We start from the raw sequence: 25,037 nt of genomic DNA, 5'->3' as shown, positions 1-25,037 counted from the left end.
CTCTTTTTCTGCTACTTCCACCCTCTCCTCCATGCACATTCTAGGCAGGAAAACAGGAAAGGCTGTGTCTTCACAGTCTAACTCTTCTGGGCTCTAGTAAACCTTCAAATGTCCACAGCTGAAAGCAATGACTGCTCAAGTGTCAGGTGCAGCAACACAGAGCCATCCACAGAAACACAAACTTTCTGAAGAGCAAGAAGCATCATCCTGCTTGGATTGCAGATTTTAGCTCTTACCTATTACTGTTCACAAGCAGTAAGACCACACTGTAATCTATGAAATACCATTCACCTGCATTAGACTATCCATTGCTTTCTGTGGTATAGGTACACTGAAAAATTGAAACTTACCAGTAGTGTCAAGTGAAATGTGAATGTCTCATCAGCCTCTGGAAGATCATCATCACAGACAGATATATACACTGTTCGGTTTGTTTCTGTATCAGGTATAAATGCAGCGGCATATGTGTCAAAAAAGTCTCCTGTGTTTTCTCCATCAATCTGCAATAAACACACAACCAAACGCCACCTCCTTTTTTCAATGTTCTACATTACCATTCTAGACTCATTCAAACAGACTTTATTCCCTCTTTGCTGCATTGTCTTCCCACTGCACATAATTCTTTTCCCTACTGTCATACAGGTAATTTCTGGACATAAGGTACATAGATAATAACCCATTTTATTAACGCTGAATAAACAGGGGAAAAAAAGAAGCAATAAAATGAACAGAACACTTTCTTCAGAACTATTTATGACTTACTTCCCCGCAATTTGGTATCTTTTGCATAATGTACCATATGAAAAGGTTTTTATTGGAAAAGCTATGCCTGTACAGGAAGCATAGATCTGTACATCTCATAATACTCCACAGGAATTAAACTTACCTTAGGGTGTAACTGCCCTCTGCCTTCCATTCTAAGTACTGGAAGGAACCTAGGCATTTAACCTAGATTAACAATTTGATAATGAAAGTTGGCAAGATTAAGTCTTCTAAAAAGAACCTCCCTCCTTTCATCTCAGTCAACATAAAAAAATTGCTCTAATTCTACTGTAAATTAGGTAATTTGAGGAGAGATTACAAAGGCAGTCATGTAAAAACAGCAAAGGGTCTAGACTAAGTTTACAGTTGGGCAGTGAGACTAAATGGAGAGAAGCCACTCAACCAGCATAGCTGCCACACCTGGATCATCCTTCTTGGAAACTAAAGGCTTGAAAGAACCATTGTGAAAAAGACTTCTTCCTCGCAGAAGAGTGAAATTAGAAGTTCAGAGAAGAAGAAACAAAGGGGTTTTTGTCACTCTCACTTGTCTCTCTTATCAGTCACACTCACAACTCTCCATGTATCCGAGTCCCAAAAAGCACTTTAAAAAGTTATCCACAGTTACTGAGAATGACTCTGCCATGGTTTCTTACCGACACAATTGCTGTGATGTTAGCAGGCTTCCCTGTCCTTTCAATTACAAGACGTATAACAGTTGTACTTGTTTCATTGACTACAAATTCTGTTTGTCCGCTGAACTTCACTTCTGATTCTCCAGATGTGAAATGAATGAGTAATGCTAAAAGCAAATAAACTAATAAAGAAGCAGAGGGCATCCCTATAGGAAAAAGATATTAAAAATAAATTGTAAATCTAAAATACACAAAGCATTTGCGGTTAACCTTACCAATCCAGTTGATCCCTCTCAAACCTTCACATACCATGATCATTCTGTGAGTGTCAGAATGAGATAAAAACATGCAGAGGGCTCCACTACAACCAAGTCATATAATGTAAATATCATGTGTATCTAATTCTACTTTTATAATTTTCATTTAGTGATTTTCTAGACAGTACTTATCAACTTCTTCCAGTGGAAGAATAAGGAGCTTCTTTTAAGAAACTAAAATTTTTTTACATTACCAAAGCTGTTTTAATTTTCAATCAACAATAATTAGCTTCAAGGTTGACAGTTAAATTTCCACTTTCTTTGCTCTCTAGATTGTCTTTAAAAACACACAAAAAAAATTACAGGAAGGGTGAAGTCATCTCACAGATCATTTTCTGACATTTTATTCCCCATGAAATATCCTCACACATTTGAATATGTACTTAAGTCTTATCCCATGATTCTTTCATGTTTTCCTGTCCCGGAGAACAACTGTGCTACTTGGCCATTGCAATATTTATGCAGGCAGACTTTGATTTTCATTTGTTTCTGTATAACATCTAGTGTTTTCTGTTAGGCTATGCAAACTTAAAACCAATGTTTTCTTATACATTATCCATTTCTCTTACATCAGAGTCCAGTTTTGCAATGGAAAATACAATTTTAAGTCCCAGTGAAGTAATCTGTGAAAGTGTGATACTGTGAAAGAAAAACTTTAAAAGAGTCTGGCACAACAAATTTCAAATGGTTACATTGTTCTGCAGAGGCTTACATAGCACAGTGCTGACTAGAACTGAGAACGTGGATGCTGGATAGGGCAGATTGCTGTCATAAGGATCTTAGAGGTTTTGGAAAAAAACAAGAGAACAAAGTTGTGCTCTAAACATCAAAATGCATTGCAACATCAAACTTTAATTGAATTAGCTCCCTCACCAAGCTTCTTCTAATCTGTAATCAACATTTTGCCCTATTACTGCTTAAAATTTCTGTACAAAAGATACAAGCACTACTTGTGTAATTAAATATTCAAATAAAATGTCAATTTGCTTAAAATCATCCTTCCAAGTGTTACAATCACCAGACAAATCTTACATTAATATTTGCATATTAATAATATTTAAGATCAGACATGCTTGCAAAGAAGTTTGCTTTCATTATCTGAGTGGCAGTTATGAATATTTAATCATAAATCATCACTAAAACAGCAAATGTCATGAGTACATTAAAAAACATTTTTGTAAAATATGTGTCAAATTTGAATCAGAACTGAGGTCCAGCACATACTCTGGATGATTTATGTTTGCAGTCAGATAGTTTTAATCCTGGACTGAACAGACAATAAGATAGCCTTCAGACCACTTTAACTAATGCAGCTTCAGAAAGACTTCAAGCCTTTGACTCATCTTTCAACAAATTCTGTCTGGGCAGGACAAATTTTATGTTGTGAGGACTTGAAATAAACTGCTCTAAGGCAAAGTAAAGAACAAAAAGATCCACAGACATGGCTTATTAACTACGTGCAAATTGAAGTACAGTCAAGAAAACTATCATTGTTTTCTATTGTACCTACAAGCAAAGACTGGTGGATTGACAAAGTTAGTTGATTTTAATTACCTGTAATAATAAATTAATGTAGATCTGTCGAACATCACAGAGGAAACAGCAAAACACAAAAAAAAGTAAGTGCAAAAAATCAGGACTATTTTCTCTATGAAAACAGTTATTCTTTTCACCACCCCCTTTTCACACGCACCACCCAAACAATAATCTGATTATGTCTGATTATTTCTGGAAAAAAAGGCTCACAGTAATGATTTTCCTGCCTAGCTTCACACAACTCTAAACTTCTATTACCAGGAACACAGTCCTTCAAGATATCTATGGCTCTTACTGGGAATTCAGTGTGTAACAGAACGATAGAAACAATGCTTGATTCTCACATAACTATCCATTTGGTAATTCTAGAGCAGCAAAAACTTGCAGTGGGAAGGAAAGATAAAATATTTGTGCATAAGCCCCCCTGGAATTTAAAATTATCAGCACTTCCAAGAGGTTTTTTCCTAGTTTTATGTGGAACTGTTCTGAAAAACCGACCAACCAACCAAACAAAAAAACCTACAAGCAGGAAAGAAAAGAGTTGTCTAACTTTTGTAAACTCTCAGACAATTACACTCTGCAGAAGCAGGCATCATCCATACTAAACTGAGGAATTTGTTGACCTTTTAGCTTCAGCTGTTACCTTGTCATAGACTTCACCAATACCTTCCCACGGTACATGCTTCTAGTAAATAATACAGAAAACATGATCCTTGAGGGCAAGATTACGAAGTTTAGAATTACTTGAATTCTATTACTTCTACTAGAGAGCATTCTAAAACTATAGGATTACTCCTGCGGAACAAGAGAAGTTTCACAATCATACCATCAATTATTCAGCTGGTGTGTATCCTTCCTTGTTATGTTATTTGTACTAAGATTTACTTTGCACAGCCTGACAGAAGTAGTTTTTACTCTATTTATATAAACTGCACTTTTAAAATTGTGGGTTTTTTTTAGCTGATATGATGTAATACAATAAAAACACCATACATCAAGACTAAGAGAATGCAGAACAAATTTATTCAAATAGCTGAAGGCATATTATAGGTCCCAGTATTTTAGTTAATTAAAAAGGAACTCACTTTGTACACTAAATTCCTACGTTAATTTATATGGGAATACAATTTGTTTTTTATTAACTATATTGCATAAAGTTCAGAAGAAGCCTTTGCAAGATCATGGATTAAAAAGAGTACCCTTTCTTACTTCCCTCACCACATTAAACCACTGGTAACTAATTTGTAACTTGTTTTTTAAATTAAGCTGAAACTCTAGTCCTTGGTCACTGCTAAATTTTGGTAAACCATGCATTTGGTGATCAAGTACTCCCCTCTGTTTCCGCTAAATATTATTGAGTTCATTTCTCTCTATCCAGGATATTGACATATTCTAGTTAAATTAGTTTAACGAGCCAAAGTCATTGTAATGTTTTTATAACTACAAGCAATAGAACATCACACATCTTTGGAGTATGTACAACGGATTAACTATTTTGTTGTCATGTTCTGACTTAGGCCATTTCAAACAATCATTTGTAGTACCAGTGGAAGTTTAAAACAATGCTATGTACTGAGGCCTAGATGATGTTTCTAAGTGATTTATAATAAAAATTTCTGGCATCAAAACCAAACCATACCTTTCAAATAATAATCTAGACATTTTAATGGTATTAAAGGATTTTAAAAGAAAAAAATCTCATTCTTCAAATATACAGTTTTAAAAAAGTAAAGAAGTCTAACTCAGAATTCTGAGTCATGATCCCTAATTAACATTTTCTTTTTGTATGCATCTTATGGCACTTTTTGAAGCAAATTTTCATTTTCCACTAAAATATGAAATATTAGTGTAGAATCGAACTAATAATATACTGTTCCACACAGTAATTTCCACAATACTGTCACAATTTATATAAGGAATACCATTTCAATCTGTTGTCTGAGGTAGGCTTATGAAACTGGTCAATCACCAGGACTAGCTTGCTGTTCCCAGTCATTTTCTGGAACAAATTTCAGATGAAGACTTTAAGGTTTATAAAGAATGAATAGTCTTTTCAGCAGATTTTTACACCAGCTTCTGTGCTTAATAAATTAAATCCTTAAGAATGAAAAGAGCTCCTGGCTGCTTTCTTTGAAGTATGAGGGAATCTATAGCTCAATGGAACATGGAAAAACCAAGAAGGGAAATGAAAAGGCTGGTCCAGATTAAAAATCTGAGATAAAATAAGCATAAAATGCTGGACAGGAAATGGGAAATGGCAAAAGAGAGTTCATGAACAAAGTAGCAGATGGAACAAGGGATTAAAGATTCTTTACCTCAGAGTTTGTCACTGCTGTTCACAGGAGAAGCAATGAGCTGAAAAAGCACCATTGCCACCCAGCAGCTACAATCTGATTTACCACTTGCCCATCATTAAACTCACTGTATATTTCTAAAGCCCACAGTACAGAGGAACAAGAGTAAGTCCTCTTTTCACTGCCTGTCCTTGTGTACTTCCCATGATTACAAATACCCAGCCAACCCAAACTTTAAAAAACTGGCATCCCTAGTACTTTACATTGAGTACAGCATTACAGCTATCAGTGGTTTCCAGAAAGAAGTCTATTCACAGCAGAGATGTCAGCACCCAGCAGCATCTTTGGCCAAATACAAAAGAAGACAGATATCTGTGCTCTTTCATACATAAAGTGGCAATTCTCTGTAGTACACAGGAACAGCATAGAGCAAGAAGTTTCACAAGGTCATTGCCAGTGCTGCACCTGTAAAAACATATTGAAACCCTCCATATTTACAGCATTTTTTTATTTTAGGCATTTTCAGTACCTCTTGACATATGCAACAGTATTGGAGAACAATCTGGGAAAGCAACTGGGATTATAAAAACTTTGATTTACTAATCTTCTCCTTTTTATGTTGTCAAGGCTCAAAATTAAAGGAGAAATATTTTATTTATGTTTTTTCCTTGCCTCAAAGTTCCCACAATTCACACACATGAGAAAAACAGGACACAACAAAAACCAGCATATGGTCAGCAGACATTACCCAAGCCTGCTCTGCGGGTTGTTCTTCCTTCTTTGGTTTGAGCTTTTTGTTTAGATGTGGAATAAATAAGTCTCTCATTCTCATACATATTGGAAAAGAGAGTTTTCAAAAGGTGCTATTTCAAAACAATATCCACCTTTATCCACCTATATCCCATTTTTGCCGTCAACCTGCTTCAAGGTGAATAAGAAATTAGAATTATACTGACTTTGTGTGCATCCCTGGACCGTGCTAATAGTTGCAGAGTCTGTCTCACCAGTTTCCATGAACATTCTTCAGTGCTCTATTCTTCTACATGTTTACCTGTCTTTCTCGTTACTACAAAGGCATGTCAGATACCTGACATTCCCCTTCTTATTACTAACACAGGAAAGTGCTAACCAATGCACAAACGCAGACTACTAGGTACTGAAATCTCTTCTTCATTACTCTGAAGTTTTTCGTCTCAGTTGCCTACTTCCCTAATCACTATTGCTGCCTTGACAGAACAGTATCACAGCACATCAGGTGCTCAAAAGATTTATCTGCATTTAAAATTAAGGACACTGACATCAGTCAATTATTCCCCTGACCACTTTCTTTCTAACAGTTGCAGCATTTTTTTTTAAATCTTGTTATATATTACCATATATATATTATCATATATATATTACCATATTACCATAGGTATTACAGGGAATGGCAAATTTAATGTGACCTGAACATCTTCATATGATAATTCTTGCTCATTCAATCACCCTTTCTTAGAAAAGGCATGCACCCTTCAAAGGAAAACAGACATCGTATCCTAAGGAAGAAAGTATGCTTAACTTGACTGCCACTATATTTATATTTACTAGTCAGGAAGGTACACTTATCCTCACAGCCAATACATAGAGCATTAAAAGTGAGGCCAAGACAGAAGCATAAGGAGAAATCCAAACAATCTCACCCTGTTATTAGAGGTGGCTCAGAGTTAAAAAGTGTAGAATGCAGTACTTCTAGCAGCAAGCAGAGGAAACAAAAATCTTCTCCAAAAATCTGCAGCTACCTTATAATTTTCATGTGAAACAGAGAACCAGGAAATAATTTTGACTAGCTGTAAAATCTAGATTATTTTTAACCACACTACCTCCAGTGCAACAACTTGGAGCTAATAAGGTGACTTTAAATGGAGAAGAGATCAGAGTCTTATCTCTGTATTGTAAATAAACTTTGGCTGAAATCTGCTGATTTACAATGTTAAAAATACACCAGTAGAGATCTGAATTTGCTTAATGTTGAAGCACACTGACTTCATCTGCATAACTTTCAATTTATCTCACACAATTCATAGTAATCTATTGATAAATAAGTCTAACTACATACTATGAAAAGCAAGACATTGTTTTTGAACATTCCTATGTACAGTATAAGTAAATAGTAAATATATAGTTTTCAGCTCCACACTGGAAAACATCTTCCACCCATACAGTTCTAATGAACACAGTAGGCACCTTTCACAGACAGAAATTAATTTACCAGGTATTCCAGAACTAGGGCTAGCTTTTTACCTCGGAATTTTGCACCTAGTGACTCTTACACCAAGTAATTTTAACTTCAGACACTGTAAGTACTTATACCCTCTCACAAACTGGTTTTTGTACCAAAAAGCAAGGGGATTTAAAAAACCCAACAAACGAAAAACCAACAACCAAACTAAATCAAAACCAAGTAAGGTCTGCACTAAGATGCCTAGCACTCCTAGCTCATACTTGTAGAAGTAACTGCATGTTTGAGCATGCCACAGGATCAGACTCTTAACACATATGGAACCAGAAATCCAGATGATGAAGGTCTCCTGGCTTCACAGCAAATCAGCCATTTATTATACTTCAGTAGAGACCTTAACCTTCACAATAATTTCCATTTGTATCTCAGCTTTGGATGTTTCTTGGATATCCTCCATGCTCTGACATAACAAATGTCAAGAACATATGTTGGCAGCTGAGGACAAAACTATCACAGTTTGAAATACCTAGTATCTGCTGTGAATGAAGTTCCATGGCCTGAATGAATAGCATATATCAGAAAAAGAAATCCGGGGTTTCTGCAATACAGTGGTTATTTTTTTCATACTTAAAACTAAAAATAGAAGCAGTGCTTTAAACATAGTTTTATTGCAAGAAAAACACCAAGACTTTAGGGTAAAGAATAGCAAAATTAAACCTCATGATGAGGATTAGATGGCATTGCTTCAGGTACACTGACAGAATTGCTGCTATCCACAATGGGTTCTCACAATTTAATACACATATATGAGCCAAACATACATGTGTTCCCTAATAATTACAATAATTGAATCAGCGAGATTTTCTTGAGTTCAAAAGAGCATATTATTTGATACAAGAATTTAAGGCATATATAAAACAAGCTTCTTTTCTACAGTAAAATATACTTTTGTTTATTAGATTGCAACAAATTATGTTGACTTAATTAAACAATCTGTTTGTTACAAAGTCCTCCAAAGACTTCTTTCTGTAGAAGTAAAAACACATTTGTGTAATTTGTAAAGATGGTTAGTGTGGGGCCCTCATTCTAATCTATACTATGTTATCTCTTAAATCTGAGCAATCTGTTTTTAGATAAAACACATAATAAAGTGTTTATTTCTCACAGAAGAGAACTCCTTAACTAAAATTTGTTTAGATCCAAAGCCTTCTTACACTACTTTCATCATGTATCCTGCTTTGCCTGGCTTTCTAATCCTTTTAATCCATGTCACAATTTATTAATCACTATTTGATAATTAGAATAATTTCCTTATTAACTGGGTATTTCTTTTCATTCTTCTAAGGCACCCTGCAGTCCAAGACAAGGAAACCTCTTTGTTGATTAGTTATTTAAGACCAGCAACAATAACTATGCTGGAAAGAAAGGTGCTTTGAGAGGATTACACAAAGCTCGTTCTCAACAGCACCAAGCCAAAAGCAGCAAATTACAAACCCACATACTTCATTGCATGTAACCAAATTGGCTGGTTGAAATGCTAATTGCCTTTCAGCAAAGCTAAAGGCAGACAGGGGACCCTGAGCTTCGGAGAATGACAAGCATTTTTTACCCCACTTCTGCACCATTGTCTTGCTGAGAATTCTTCAAAATCTATTCATAAAGGTAGCTCTCTTCCTAATCGTTAAAAATGTGGGAAACTTCTAAAGCTCTTACCAATATCTCAGATCTGTTGGCCTGCCAAACCCGTAACAGATGGCTGAATTAAGGCCATGTTAAATCCCTAATCAAGTAAAGCTTGAACAATTCAGAGCAGTAGCATATTGGACCAGACCAGGATAAGTGACTGAGAAGTTTCTTTTGCCATCAGAAAATGAGAGTCGTAACAGTTTTCTAAATAATGAGTTCATACAAGATTAGATAAACAAAAATATCATGGTATAGGACAAAAATATATTGCTGTTACATTCTTGAGAAAATTCTGTCCTAATTAAAAGAATCCACAAACACGAAAGCTCTGATAAACATGCAAAGCATCTTCTCTGTTGTTTAATTTCACCAGATAAATTTAGTCTGTCAAATATGTCTATTTCAGTAAGTACCAGCATACTTAACTATAACCTCAGTGTGGATTTTCAAATTATTTCAGTAAAAGTAACTACAAGAACTTTAGTTTTATAGGAAATACTCATAAGCCAATCTATTAAGCATTTTTTTCATATTTTTTGTTTTTTTCATATTTCAGAGCTTATAGTTTGAAAATTCTATCTGAAAACTGCCTCAAGTTCTCATACATAAAGTAAGCTAAATCTTGGAAGTCTTTATTTACACAAAAGATTTCCAGTGATATTATCCCCTGAGAAAGTGACTTAAGCAAGTGAGAGTTTGCAGAAATTTACAAAAACATTTGTGATGTAGTTTTTTTTCCCCAAATAAAATATCTTACAGTGGGTCCACCTGGAGTAAGACAAATGGCAAGTAATATTGTTTTCCTCTGTCAATCTTTTTTTTTTCTTTTCCTTAAGAAATAGTAATGTAGCTCCTATTAGACAGACGTAATTCTTGAATTTTTGGAACTATGACAATGCCTACAACTGACAGCAGTGTCTTTGCAAAATTCAGTTTTATGATGGAGATACTATACAGCACCTGACTCAATATATATTGAGGCAAGAATTTAGACACTATAAATATTTATTTCTAGAGAGGAAAAGAACCGTTATATTCATGTGTATATAACAGATATATATATATTTACATACAGTTATATATGTATATTGGCTATACTATAATTGGCCAGTCTTGTAGAATTGTAATGCAAGGACAATTTCTACAAATGAGTACAGGTGATCAAGAGGAATACACATGTAAAAATAATTATACATGCGATCATATTTTTTGAAGGTCGAGGCCTAATAGTCCATGAGCAAATAATTTCAGCATATATTTTTAATTTAATATTGCCTACCTAGGTTTTTGTTTTTTAGTGAACAACTAAATTGACCTGATACCAGGAGCACCCTGGAACATACCTGGAAGAGGTTGGTATTATTCAGAAATAAAATTCAGCTAAATTACATCAGATAACTTATCTCAAATAATAGCAAGAGTCATACATAAATTTTACTGTTCCAATGCTTTCCAAAACACATACGACTAAAACACCCAGCTGAGACAAATTTTAAATTTTCCTTTCTTCAAAGTATGATGCAAGAACATATTTTCCCAATTTTTCAATGAAACATTCTAAAATTAAAGTTCTGTTAAGCTTATAGACCACTTTTAAACCTTGCTTATTAAATATCCCCATATTGTTACCATGTCTCAATTCTAAACACCAATGGTAGCTGTGTAACAATTGAAAGGTGATTTATAGATCATCAATATTTTTCTCACAAATTGCTATAAATCATCGCTGCCCAATGAATGAGATCCTCACAGACCTCTGTAGTGGTACTCTTCTTTAGTGTTACACACCTAGAGGAATATGCTATCATAGCTTTTCCAATACTTTAATTTCAGTCATCATATTTACATTCTAATTAAAATATTCGTGTAAGTGTTTGTAGGTTTAAGCACTCTATTTTTTAATGGAATTTCAAAGCAAATAAAAACATAGTGAAGAGAACAAGCTTAAATAAAAATCCATGGGTAGCAGAGATTTTAATACAGGCTATGATTTAGACCCAATTCTGAAAATTTCTTTTAAATAAAGCTTACAACAATTTCTCAGGGAAGCATTGTACAGTACATCTAAATGCATGAGGATCAATCTCATTCACTAGCACCAATAATTTGAAACTAATCCAGCATTGTTTTTCAACCTTAAAAACACTGATAGCACAAATAAACTGCCCAGAAGTAGTCTTCACAAAACCAGATAACATTTTCCCATCAACTTTCATGTGTCCAGGACAGAGACCACACTAACAATCTAATAAACACATGCTCCCATTATCAGTGTTAATTAATTTTCTCAGAGGTAAATTTAGTAAAAATCATTGATTTCTTCATCTAAAGCTATTAAAACACAAAAGTGTATTAGAAAACTGCTAAAGCACAAAACTGTGCTTTGGAAATCTATAAAAACATAAATACCACTAACAACCACAAATTAGAAGTTGTAAACGCTTGAAATGTGGTAGCTGTTATATTATCAAACATTTGCCAGTTTCAATTTTAAGCCTGTTATGCCACAAATTATTTTATTTCCTCAGGAATCTAGTTCTTTTCAGTCTTTCAACACTAAACCCTGTTTAGTAGGAGAAGCTTGTTCTAGGCTTAAGGGACAGATAAACTAAATATATCACTCTACCTTCAGTACTTAAACTGTCCTTGTGGCTAAGTCCCAAAATACTTAATACTCAACTGAAAGATCTATTCTAGAAAACATGCATTAAGTACTATCAAGAAAAAAACTGAAAACATTTTTGGCTTCTATATAATGAATAGGACTTTAAAAAATCACATGTTATTTTCTATCTGCACTATAAAGCAATTACAGACTCATTAAAAAACAATTACTGATTTTTGGCAAGCAGTTCCGTATACATTTGATCTTAACTTTATCTGGGTTAGCAAGAGTGAATTATGCAATGTCTTACATAGAATCAACATATCAAAAGCAAGAAGTGAAAGCAGTATTTCTAACTGTAATCACTTACATGTCATATTGTAGTTATTAATGTTTAAAATTCATTCCTTATTAGACAATTATTTGAAAAATTCATTCTAACTTCCAACCCATTCTCCTTTAATATACACAGTGCATAGGCAGCTCCTCCCCTTCTATTTTCACCTAATTCAAACTGCCAATGTTTTATTCTTTTTTGAGAGTAAAAAATTGTTGGCTTCAGACTGAGCTGCATCCTGATAGCGTTCCCTGAGAACAGAATTTTCCATTGGAAAGGCTATTGTCTCCACCCTGCCCGGCTTTGCAGAGCAGAAAGAGAAGCTGCTGGAACAACAGAAACCTTAGCAGACTGTCACCCTCCAGCAGCCCCTCATGGATGGATGAGCGACAGGCTCAGTGTCTGCCGCTGCTAAACCCCGTCCCTGCCGCAACAGGTGCTGCCTGCAGAGCATCGGGCTGGACAGGGAACACCTCTGCAGCTGATACAGGATGCTTCCAAAGCAACTACTGCCTCAGAGAGAGGGACAATAAACGTACCTGGACCCTGGGACAGGAACATCCGCGCCTTCTGGACTCCGCCAGCCGCCTGCACACCCCCTGTCACTCACGCATTATGCATTCTCGTCTCCTACTCCTCCCTCTGTTCTGAGCAGCGCCCAGCACTCTCCTCCCTCTCCTGACTGCTGCTGCCTTCCCACTGCTGTGGAGATAAAAGGGGGTGGGATGGAAGAGGACGAAATTTTTTCAAAGCCCAGCAACTGCCACTGCACTGCCGTAATTGAGATAGAGCCAGCCCCTCCCGCCAGCGCCTTGGCAGGTCTTCCACTCAGCTTAGGCTGCACTGTTGCATTACTCTGCACAGTCAAACTGACAGGTTTTATTATTGGATTATGACAGATTTTGGATTCAAGTTCTCAGTGGCACCCGAACACGCAGCTCATCTTAATTCACAGGTATTCAGCACTCATGGTGGAGAAACAATTCTGTGTTAGAGAAACAATTTCCAATCCTAGGTGAAGCATTCCAGACTCACTCTAGCTAATATCAAATTCATATTTAACAGTCACCACCATCCCAAGAAAATCCTGAGTCACAAGACAGAAACAAAGGCAACACTCAGATCTTGTCAGTGTTGGTCTCCAAACACACAAATTCTCCCACTTAATAGCATATAAGTATCAAAATTTCTTCTTATCCAGTAAAGGAGAGAAGGAATAAATAGAGCACAGAAGTATTCGGGCAAAACCAAGACAGAAACTAGTACACTCTATGCCTCCTGATGATATTATACCAGTCACTACATCAATCTGTACTGAGTTATGATAATTTTTAAGTTTTAAAGTAGAAGCATTCCACCTAACAAGCCATCCAGTAGACTCATAGCAGAATAGGATGAACTGCCTCTAAGAGGTGGTTATTTCCCTCCTCTGAAAAAATAGGGAGTCCAAATAGTTATCTCGGCCTACTACCTACCTTTGTTAGGTAAGAAGAATCTCTCTATTGACTCTGTATACAGCTAAAGAGAAAATCAATGTTGACAAATAAAAATTTGCAGTTAACTGATAAAGGCATGGACAATCTAATATGCATATGGAAAAGTAGACATTAATAATCAGAACAAACTCCAGTTCTTAAGAGCTGAGGAGATATTGATATGATTCACCAAACATTACAAAAATTGTCTTTTAGAAAAAACCTCAAGTGTATTTTTTTCTTCTGAACTATGCTGTTCATGTAAAAGGAATTCAGGTTGTTCTTTTTGATAATGTTTTAGATGTTTAATCACTTCTTGCACTAGTTCACCTTGGTTTATATCTGACCATATTTTTTGACCAATACTTTATTATGCATGTTCATCTTGCAAAAAGAAAAAAAAAGATAAATAAATAAATAAATAAATAAATAAGCAAGAAGCATTCCTTCTAAAGCAATATAACAGTGTAGAATTTTCCACCAGGCAGAACTTAATGTATGAACATGAGAGATAAGTAGCATGTTTTTCAATATCATACTGTTATTATATTTCAGCTTTAAATCTAGATACCATACATTTTTTCCTCTGTGGATCAATTGGCCAAAAAGTTACTAGAGGTATAAGACTATTTTATCTTTTATTCTACAATGTGGTTTCAGCTTATATAATTTACCTTATGTTTTCCTCTTTTCATCCAGTTTCTGTACAAAGCTCACGTCCCACCAGCTATCAGAGGGGCTGCCTTAGCAGTCATTAGTTCTCAATCACAGAACGCCTGAGCACATTGTTAATTACTGAGCTAGAAAACTAAGGATGAATGAGAACTCAGATTTGGGCTCAGTAATTCACATGGTTATTCTCATGGACTCTTTCCACAAAACTGCATTCAGACCCAAAATGACTGTACCTTTTGCTGTGCCCTCTGATTCAACACATGGTACACTCCATGTTTTCTCTCAAACCCTGAGGATTTCCTAATTACTTTTTTCCAGGGATCTGTGCTTCCTTTTGTTACACATGAAGATGAGAGAGAGCTACCATAGGATTTTGTCAGTGATAGTCCTCAAGCAGCTGGAAGGATGATGGTGATTGACATCAGACACTCCGCACACACTTTTAAAAACTCAGCATGCAGCCCACGCTGCACTCCCAACCCTTACAAATGTCAGAGACAAACAATCAGGACTGGTATTGGACCTACAATAGATCTGTCATTACACAGAATTATGCCTATGGGTCAACCTTAGCTTCTCTTTTCAATAAAAGCAGTAAACAAGGTGTATTAAGTCCACACCTCACTTCTCTGTTTGTTTGGATACCCTTTGTTCTGAAATCATTAAAACTCTGCAAGCAAAAAATGGCTCTGCTGCAAGTAAACCAATACTGAAAGTGCCAGGAACAATAGACTCCAGTTTGTTTGTTTGTTTTGAAACCTTGCCTTTCCCCTTCATTGGCATCATCTGAAAGAAAAGACCACAGAAGAGGGAGTTAGAAACAAATCCCTAAGAAAGAATACATGACTTAAAGGAGCAAGAAGAAAAAAACACCTAACAAAGGCTTTTCAGGCATGTGTATTTTCTCTTCTTTACATTTTTGTTTCTATTAAGTAAGATTTTTGTGTTATATCAGTGCCATTTGGTTTTTAGTAAGAGGTACTGAAATCTTAATCTACAAATATCAGAAACCAAAAATAAATGCTATAATAATTTTTTTATTCATAAACACCACTAAAATTCACCTGTGTTTTCACGTGCAACATCCAAGCTTCAGAATTATGGGCTAAGCACCTATTTGGATGCAAGTACCAAACAAAGAGATTCAAAAAATTTTGAAATTTTGGTCCTGCACAGGTTCAACTATGCAGAACACGGAACAAGAAGCATATGCATAGCTCTTTCATAGAATCAATGCTTCATTAAGATATAACAAACAAGTTATTTTTACCTCTTATTTATAGATCAAGCCCTCCAATATGATGCACTTCAAAAATACATAATATCCACCAGACATAGGCAGATACTGAAGCTGATCTTGCTTCTTCACAGAGTGATCACAAGATATAATTTTCCTCCAAGAAATTCACTTGCTCTTGGTAGTCAGCTGTCAGTTGATTTTTTGGGGTTTTTAAAGTGGATTTTCTTTGAATGGTGGTCCATGGTGCTGAGTGTTTTTGCAAGACAGACCATGTTAGAGATGGCCACAAGCACTAATATCCTTCCCTGTGTATGGGCAGCATGTACAGCCATAGCTCGACTTTTGATTCTGATTTGTTTGTTTTGGTGACATTTAGGTTGCATTCTCCTTTCTTCTTTATTAGTGATTCACACTGGGGACCACATCCAACTGGCAGTATTGAAAGAAACAGCAGGCAGAACTATAGAACATGGCTTTAGTAGCATAGTCTTCAGGGAACCATGCTAAGTCAGGCTTCAAAAGAGGGCAGAACCAACCAAGACTTATACCAAAGAGGTGTGCTCATCTCACAGCCTGAATAGTCTGTACTAGCAGGCTTCTGACCTGCTATCCCATACCAGCTTAGGATTACAGTTGGGTTGTCTCTTCTTCAAAATGTGAAATGAGGTTTCCGATCATTTTTTGGTTGTTCTACCTGCACTCTCTGGAGACCTCTATCCAGCCACCCAATACCAGAGAAATGCACAACCACTGCCAAGTGACACCTGATGCCAGACACTTGCACTGCTCTTTTTCCTGAACTTTACCACATCCTTTTGATGGGCTGGGAGTGCTTTAATGTCATAATCTCGATTTTACTGCATAGGTTTCTGATAAATAAACAAACACCTGCAGGAAATAGAAAAAAAAAAAAAAGACAAATGCAAACAATGCTAACAAACTGTGAAGACTGTATGACAAAACTTGAGTATTACACTTCTGACTGATTGGTTTATGACAGACTAGCTGATGTGCAGACATATATAGGTAAAATCAGATTTTGATCTCCTATTTTTTAGAAATGTCCAGGATTCAAGAAACTGAAAATTAGTACTTCCAAGCACATTGTGCACTTTTTTAGTAGACAAACATTAATTTGTTTATGCTTCCTATGATCAATTTCATAAAGGTTAACCATTTTATGGTACAGTTACTTGTATGCTAATAAAGCATACTGATGTTAACATTTTAAAAGAGCTTTTAACATAAAAACTTGAATTATTCCTAGTATTAGGAAAAAGTAAATGGTTCCTAGCATCTGCTCATTAAAGGCTGCTATATTTTAACTCATTTTACAAAAGAAACACTATTCATATAATCATAACTTTTTGATTTATGAATTCTCATTTGACAAGACTTCCACAAAAAGTGACATCACTTTTTAAAAATGTCAATTTAAATATTAAACTGTTCTAAAAATGAACACTTAATGAGAAAATAACTACCTTGTTTCGACTTAGTGCATCTTAGATTTGGATGATCAAGTTCTAACATGCCATTTTGAGACAATTTAGGTCATTTTGTGTCACTCTAATGACGCAAGAAGAATGTCATCTGTGAAGGGTAGGTTTGGTATTACATAGCTCATTTCAAACCAAAGTGCGTGCTTACTGGCTTGTGGGTCACAAGGAGAAACAGCAAGATGAGAACTTGCCAAGACCTTCCTTCCTGCTCCTCTTATGCAGTTACTGCTGTTAAATGAAATCGCAGTCTTGCTTCTCCAAGTGTGTTCACCTTTTCATTTGCAGCATGTCACTGACAATATACATTCTATCCAGCAAATAAGTAGTTTTCTCACAAAATATCCATCAAAATACACAACTTCTGAGAATGTCAAGCACTAGACTGTAAATTCAAATAGAATGGGTACCAAAAGCACATTTTTCTGAAGGTAAGACATACAAAAAAAATTAAAACTACTCCATATCTCCTGCATCTAATTTGGTCTTCATTTCAAAGTCCTCAAAAACTATTAAAAAATAAAAGCAAGAGGATTCCAAATGCTGCATACAACTTAACTTGCTTTCCCATCTCACAACTAAGCATTTTGTTTGCTTCCTTTCAAATCAGGAAAATAACTACTTGGAAACACAAAATCCCCTGTATTTTTCAACCTAAGAATTGACTCTTCTCTTTTTAAGTGAAAGATTGAAATGTTTTCTCATTAATTGATTACCTTCCCCCCCCTCAGGATAGAAGACAAATTACTTGAGAAACTGTGAAATTAAGTACCTACAACAAATACAAACTTTCAATGGGAAGCTTTAAGGCCAGAATTTTTGTCTCAGAAGTAATTATCTTCCATGTTTATGAATTAATTTTCCTGGCTGTATGGAATCCTGACATTCATCCTTGCCTCTACAAAGAGGCACTGAAACAATTTAGCATTCCAATGCTGAGATCATGCTTCTGAGGACTGTCAAGCACACAGAGGAGAAAACAATAAAACAGTGCTAATACAGTGGATAACATGCTTATTTTGGAGTTGGTCTACAAGGGAAAAAATATAACTATTGTAAATAAATCTGCTTTTAATACATACAGTTTCATTTGTGCTTTGAAGACATTCAGGATTTCCTTCTATTAATATAATACTTGATCTGCAACATTTTAAAATGCTATTTCTAATGAAATAATTGTACGTCATTGTTTTGTATTGTTTTTCTGAAATGTAATGCATTTATAATAATTGATTCCCCGTGACACCTGAAATCTGAGTACCTCAAATGCAAGCAGGTTGAAAATAAAACCACTTAATTATGTTTATGCTGCAAAGGATCCTAAAGCAACATCAAATAAAAATTATACACGTGATCTGTTATTTGCTATCTAGGTGTTGCAGAGGCCCACATTGATGCAGGCACACCAAAAACATTCCTACAAAAATATAACTCACGTAACAGCACTATGAAACACACCTTCACATGGTCTTTTAATTTGTGGCATTCCAAATCAAAAGAGAGGCTGTTCAGGTTGTTCAGTTTATTTCAGGGGAAATAAAAACATTCCATGGGAAAGTGATATACAAGGAAGAAATTACTGAAATGCATGTTTAGGGCACAGAGTATAAAATAATAAACCCTATATTGTTTAAAATCTGTATAAAATCAGCTAACTTGATCTTTTAAAGTGGTTTCCAGTTTACGCTCATGTGTGGTGCTTCCCTGTGGCTTGTTATTCTACTTCAATGGCAGAGGGAGGAAACCAGCAAAGCTCAGTAACCATACTGCATAGCTCAATGTAACCATGGAAGCATTTGTCCATTTGCCAGAGTCTCCCCAGAATGATTCAGCCATTCATTTCATTGAATCAATATTGAAGCTTTTAGGATTTATTACTTGAGGGAGGAGGAAAACTAATAAACTCGTTTCTTCCCATTAAATATAACTTGTCACAGTAAGCATATTAATACCTTGTAAACACTTTACTGATGCCATGTGGGCTATGTTACTGTCTCTCCTGATGAAGATTACTAGTAACACATTTGCATTCACATTGCTGATACTCTATAAAGGAACTTAAAGGTTTCTGACATGTTCTGCTGTCCCGTATAGAAGCTAAATCAAATAGAAAGACAAAAGTTGTAAGAAAATAAGAATGGGAGGAATCTATTTTAAAATTAATGAACATGCTCCCTTCAAAGAGTCTGTTTCTAGTAGAACATTCTCGTATTTATGTCATAAACTGAATACTTGTAATCATATGTTGAGTGCTTCAAAAAATTGAATGAGATTATTTATTTTACAAGTATTTTCATATTTTTTAAAATATGCCATATTTATCCAGAAATGACAGATGCAAAATTGAAACAAACATGTTTTGTATGAAAAACAACCATTTCTTAAGCTGTATACAGGTTAAGTATTTGATATTACAAATAGTTATATATATTTTTTGTTGTAATCAATTTTTAATGGAAAATTTGAAAGGCAGCATAGTAAGATATTTACAACTACAATATTATTACTTATTACTAATATCAGGAGCAGAGAGTATTAATCCAACAGTTTCATTTAGACTCATACGTGAAAATGGAAGGCTCATTTTGTTTAATTCAGCAGTTCAGCAGGCTGCTGTTTCTGCTGTTACACCTGTTTCTATACTGAAAATTTTTATGACTCTGAATCAGACCCTTTCCATGAGATAGCCTCCCTGGTCCTGCTCCCACTTCCTTCTACTATTCCCTCTCCCTTTGATAAAAAGCTGCTCAGCATATACCATTCTTCTGGACAGAAGCAGCTTAAAACAAAGGATGAAAGTAATGCTATGATATTTCAGAGAATTCTCTTCCTTGCCTATAGGCCTCTGCTCACATGCTAAGAACAGAAGAGGCATGGAAGAGGCAGCTGCAGAGCTGACAGGATTGCAGGGGTACCGACACCAGTATGAGGGCACTTTCCCACCTCCCAGTGGAATGACATCAAAGGACAGTTTGCCAGAGAAAGCTTTCTCAGCTGCAGCTGCAGGTAACAATGCACCAATACAGAATACACCCAGTGCAGAAACTTGTAAGTGAGGAAAGTCTGTACCAATTAAGACATAACTTTTGTCAATATGGAATATAACGTAAGTAGGTTTAAAGGGTTATAATATCAGCAAGCTCAGAAACATACAGGTTTACAGATTTTGGCCTTAGAGAATGCACAGTTACAAAGCAACAAAGCACCTATGGAACTACTTTAGCATTTTATCTCCATATGTGACCGGATCTTACTGCTTTTACTCATCCACACAGAAGTACTCCCTTCCTTCAGGCTGGATGTACCCTGCAGGCATCCCTGCCAATGGGGGATCTCCACATAAGCTGCCTGCAGCCTCAGGTTTGCCCCAGCAGCCCAGGACCAGTAGCATTTTATACCCTTTTGTATGCCGACATGTACCAAAGCCAATTGCAACCATCAGAGCTCTCTCGCTTCTCCTGTAATTTCACCTGATATGGCTCTCAGTACAAATCACACTGGCCACCAAAAACAACTGCAACAGGGGAAGATGTGGAGACCCAAGTATCTTTTGTCACAGTCACAAAATTTCATTATGAAGACACAAAACTATTTGTATTATGTATTTCAACGAGGAGTAGAAACAGATCTCCACACTCTCTCCCTGTAAATACAAAACTCACAACTGAATGTTTGTGTTATCAATATTAGTGAATGGGAATGAGAGTATTACAGTAATACAGCTCACCGGATAAACTGGTTCCATTAAAACACTGCTGAATACCTTCAAAGCTAAAATAAAGGTCTTCTGAATCATTTTCATCTGAAGAAACTCAAGCAGAGAAACAGGTCACCATAAATGTCCAATGCGATTTTGTGACTGGGAGAGAAAAAAGCATGTGTCATCTTCAGGTACATCAAGAGCAGATTTGTGACAAGTAGTTGAAGTGGTGGAATTACTTTTGTACATGGCACTAAAGGGGTGGATATTTGAAATGGCATAAATACTGTTATCTGCACTTTAAAAACAATGCTGAAGCCCACAGAGGATCTAAATTAATCTAATTCCCCAAAACTGAGACCTAGAGAAAGCAGAAAACAGAAGTCAACAAACTCTGAATGCTTAATTAATTAAAATCAAATGTGATAAAGACTTGAAGACAGCACAAATATTCCCTCAGAAGAAAAAGAAGATAAATACTGAAAGGTTTCCTTACTTTATCCAGGAAAGACATATGAAATAGAAATAGCTGTTGACTGGATTTATTACAGTCATCCAGTAAAAATTGGAAAGAATCTGTGATAATCTTTAAAGCAAACAAATAAAAGCCAAAAACCAACCAACTAAAAACCCCAAGGAAAAACCCCAAACAACCAAAAAAACACAAAAACCAACTCCACTTCAAAAATAATTTCATCTATTACATTACAAAACAGTTATTCATCAACATATATGAATTCCAAATCTAATAACAAAATCCAAATCCTGTGACTAATCCAAAAGACATTTTCAAGAAACTATACTGCATTTTTCCACAAATTTTACCATAACTGAATTGGCTTCCTGATAGATTTTCTTCTTCACAGGGTACTTAAGCAGTAAATCAGAAGCAAATATACAGTTATTTACAGTTTTTGAAAATAAATGATCAAATAACCAATGCACCCTACTGGCTGCATTGTGAAAGGCACACAGCATATTTCTATTATGGATACACATTAAATTAATACAGTTAATTTAAAAAGTTACTGATTCCTGTCAAGTTACCAAAGGGGAACAGCAAATATGTACAATATTACACAGAGAAAACACAGTCTCAATCCAATTATATTTTTTCATTTAATGTCATGTAAACATAACAATAATAAATTAAACAATTAAATTCTGTGGTCATATTGAACCAATTTTTGTTGTTGGACCCTTGCTAAATAAAAAGGATTTATGATAGTTTTGAGGATCAAAGGCTGGACTTCCTGATATGAAGAGTCTATGATTATAGCTAAATGTATAAATGCAAATATTTCTATCGGAGAACAGACTATGCAGGGTCTGTAGATTTAGCATTATTTGCTTCTTGCATACTTTTAGAAAGATCTTAAGAAACTTCTCTTAATGCATCTTACAATCATGTCTTAATAACTTCCTTTGGTGCTTACTGGAGCTGCAGAGCTACTTTGACATTACCATTTCTTACAATTGTACTACCATTCCCAATAACCTAGCAGGGAAGCAGAGACAGACAAAGGCTGTTTATGTATTTCTGTGTGAATCTCTTAATGAGTAAAAATTTATCATGTCATTCAAGGAATTAAAACATACATTTAGACACTTTGACACTAGTTATTGAAATGTAAATCCAGACTAGTTGTACGAAATCATAGAAGGACTCACAAAAACAGTGGTGGCACATGACATGGGATAGCTTTCAGATGGAAAGAATACATTTCGGATTTTAATAAAAAATGACTAACAAGTTATATCAGCCCCTCCACATCTTCCTTACAACTTCTTTCTAAAACTTTCTTAACATCTTCCTTATATTTCTATGTATATACTTAGCTTCCCAGCTCTGATCAGGCCACACAAGAAATAACATGACCAAGAGGAATGTGGTACAGATCCATGCAGATGCTGTTGGAATGCCATGGTGTGATTAACACTGACCCTGTTGCTCATTGAGAATGCACTATTAGGATATGCAAAGTAACTTACATGGGAATAGAGAAAGGCTGTATTCTTATTAGCATTCATGGGAGCTATGCAGCTCCAGTCTTGTTCATCAAGTTTGGAATATACCCTTTTGTTATTGATGGGAAAATGTCACCAGTTACAAATGGTTACACACAGGGGTAGAAGGGTCAAAGCAAACTCCAATACTTTCTTTCCTGTTCTAAGGCAGAGTGCTGCTTCAGCAGTTCTTTTTTGACCTGGTGGTATATCTCTGTAGATAAAAGAAATGGTGAAATTCCCTGCTCCTGATCTTTGCTGTAGCCTCACCTCCCAAAGATTAAAAAAAAAAATTAAAAAAGGATATTCCATTAGTGGCGTGTGATGGGTCAATCATCAGACGCCGCTGCAGGCATCCTTATATACAAAGTCTGACTTCAAACTCCTCTACAGATCCACCCACAGCTCTGATGAGTTTCATAAAACAGACTTTCAGAAGCATGAATAGGGTCTGAGTCATCAGTTTCCCAGCTACAGATAACTGCAGTTACTACACTTCTATTACTGAAAGCTTCCTTTAGAAAACAAAACAGAACTGCTTGCTGCTGCAAATATTCCTTGCTAGTTACAGTACTTCTTAATGGATAAAATCCTAAATCACTAAGATCCCATAAGAATCCTAAATCAGAAGTACTGTAACTAGCAAATATTCCTTGCTAGTTACAGTACTTCTTAATGGATAAAATCCTAAATCACTAAGATCCCATAAGAAAACTTTGGGTTTTTGGGAAATTAATTCAATTTGGTCATCTTCAACATTGCTCTTTCCAGAAACACAGTGGTGGAAGGCTCATTCTACCTGCATTTAGCATCCCCAAAAGGACATAAAATCATTCTGGGACTCCTACAAATATGTTCACACATTTGTCATGTAATCTGACAATCCAAGCTTTTTTGGATAGTGGCTTCTATCTAGGCCTTCAGTGCAGCTGTGATAATCAGCACAAGCTGTGCTTCTGATCCATGATAAAAATAGAAAGCTTATTTCTGAGCAGGCTTTGATTGGTAAGATGCTATGAAAGAAGAAATTGAGCCTGTCTAGGAGAAACCACACTGTTCACAGTTAATTACATCTGAAACACTCAGCAAGGAAAATGTTATGTGGGCCCAAGCGTCAAGAAAATACTATTAACTAGGCTACTAAATGGTTTAGAAAGTGTCTGGACTCATAAGAAACTTTGGTATTAGGAAATTCTAACTACACTAGGTATCCACTGGGATCTTTTCACAAGTGCAGAATAAGAAAGCCAGAAAATTAGCTTCAATGAAGCAGGCCCAACTTCATGCAGGAACAACATCACATTCAAATGCTAGTATTATTCCATGCTTCTTCACAAACAGCAGTGATCAGACCTGTATAAAATGGCCAGCTTGTTATTTTGTGCTGACTTCTGTACCTGAGAATATTTCTACTCTTTCAGGCAAACCTCTATGATCTTGAGAGAAATGTACTGCTCTTGTTAATGCTATTTTGCTAGACAGTAGCTAGACAGTCTTAGCAATACCTTTAATTTAACTGATCCATCCCTTATACACCACAGAATACTATTTTAAGGAAGATACAGATAAATATATGTATGTGTGTAATACATATACACAAAAAATGGGCTGACATACACAAACACAATGTACCTTCACAGCTTGTTTTACAGTATCTGGAAATGTGGCAAATAAGCTTCTGTGTAAATGTGTAAATGTGTAAAGGTGTAAATGTGACACTTCATAGAGCTACACAATTGTAAGCTCTTATTTTTATGTCTTCAGACTCAAGTCATCCGGTTTTCAAAAGACATTAAAAAAATCCTGTCTTTTTTAATATCACAAATGTTTCTAACCACTTTGGTTATTTAGAAAGGCTCAAAAACGAAACAAAATAAACCCCCAAACCCTAATTTAAAATTACCTTAAGATCAAATTTAATCTATTTTCAAGAACCAGACCTGCAAACTCATTCGTCTGCAACAGTTTTTTTACAACATATTTACCCTTAGAGCCATCAGTTTTTTAAATACTGTTCTCGGTCCTGCTGTAACCCAAAACTTCCTGCTAAGGCT

At 35.6% G+C, this 25,037-nt stretch overlaps 1 protein-coding gene across 1 annotated transcript in view; it reads right to left on the bottom strand.

Moving 5' to 3' along the window:
• Nucleotides 1-12,948, bottom strand: part of ADGRV1 (adhesion G protein-coupled receptor V1) — a gene marked incomplete at its 5' end in the record, with an annotated part of 277,332 nt that extends 264,384 nt beyond the window's left edge. Inside the window, 3 exons of the mRNA XM_084224720.1 lie at nt 351-500; nt 1,416-1,600; nt 12,927-12,948. Coding sequence (XP_084080846.1) covers nt 351-500; nt 1,416-1,600; nt 12,927-12,948 — 357 coding nt within the window. The remainder of the gene's footprint in view (nt 1-350; nt 501-1,415; nt 1,601-12,926) is intronic.
• Nucleotides 12,949-25,037: the final 12,089 nt, after the last annotated feature.

This window comes from Fringilla coelebs, assembly GCF_963513975.1.
Source record: "Fringilla coelebs genome assembly, chromosome: Z".
Lineage (NCBI taxonomy): Eukaryota > Metazoa > Chordata > Aves > Passeriformes > Fringillidae > Fringilla > Fringilla coelebs.
This window is presented reverse-complemented; position numbering and strand designations above follow the sequence as displayed.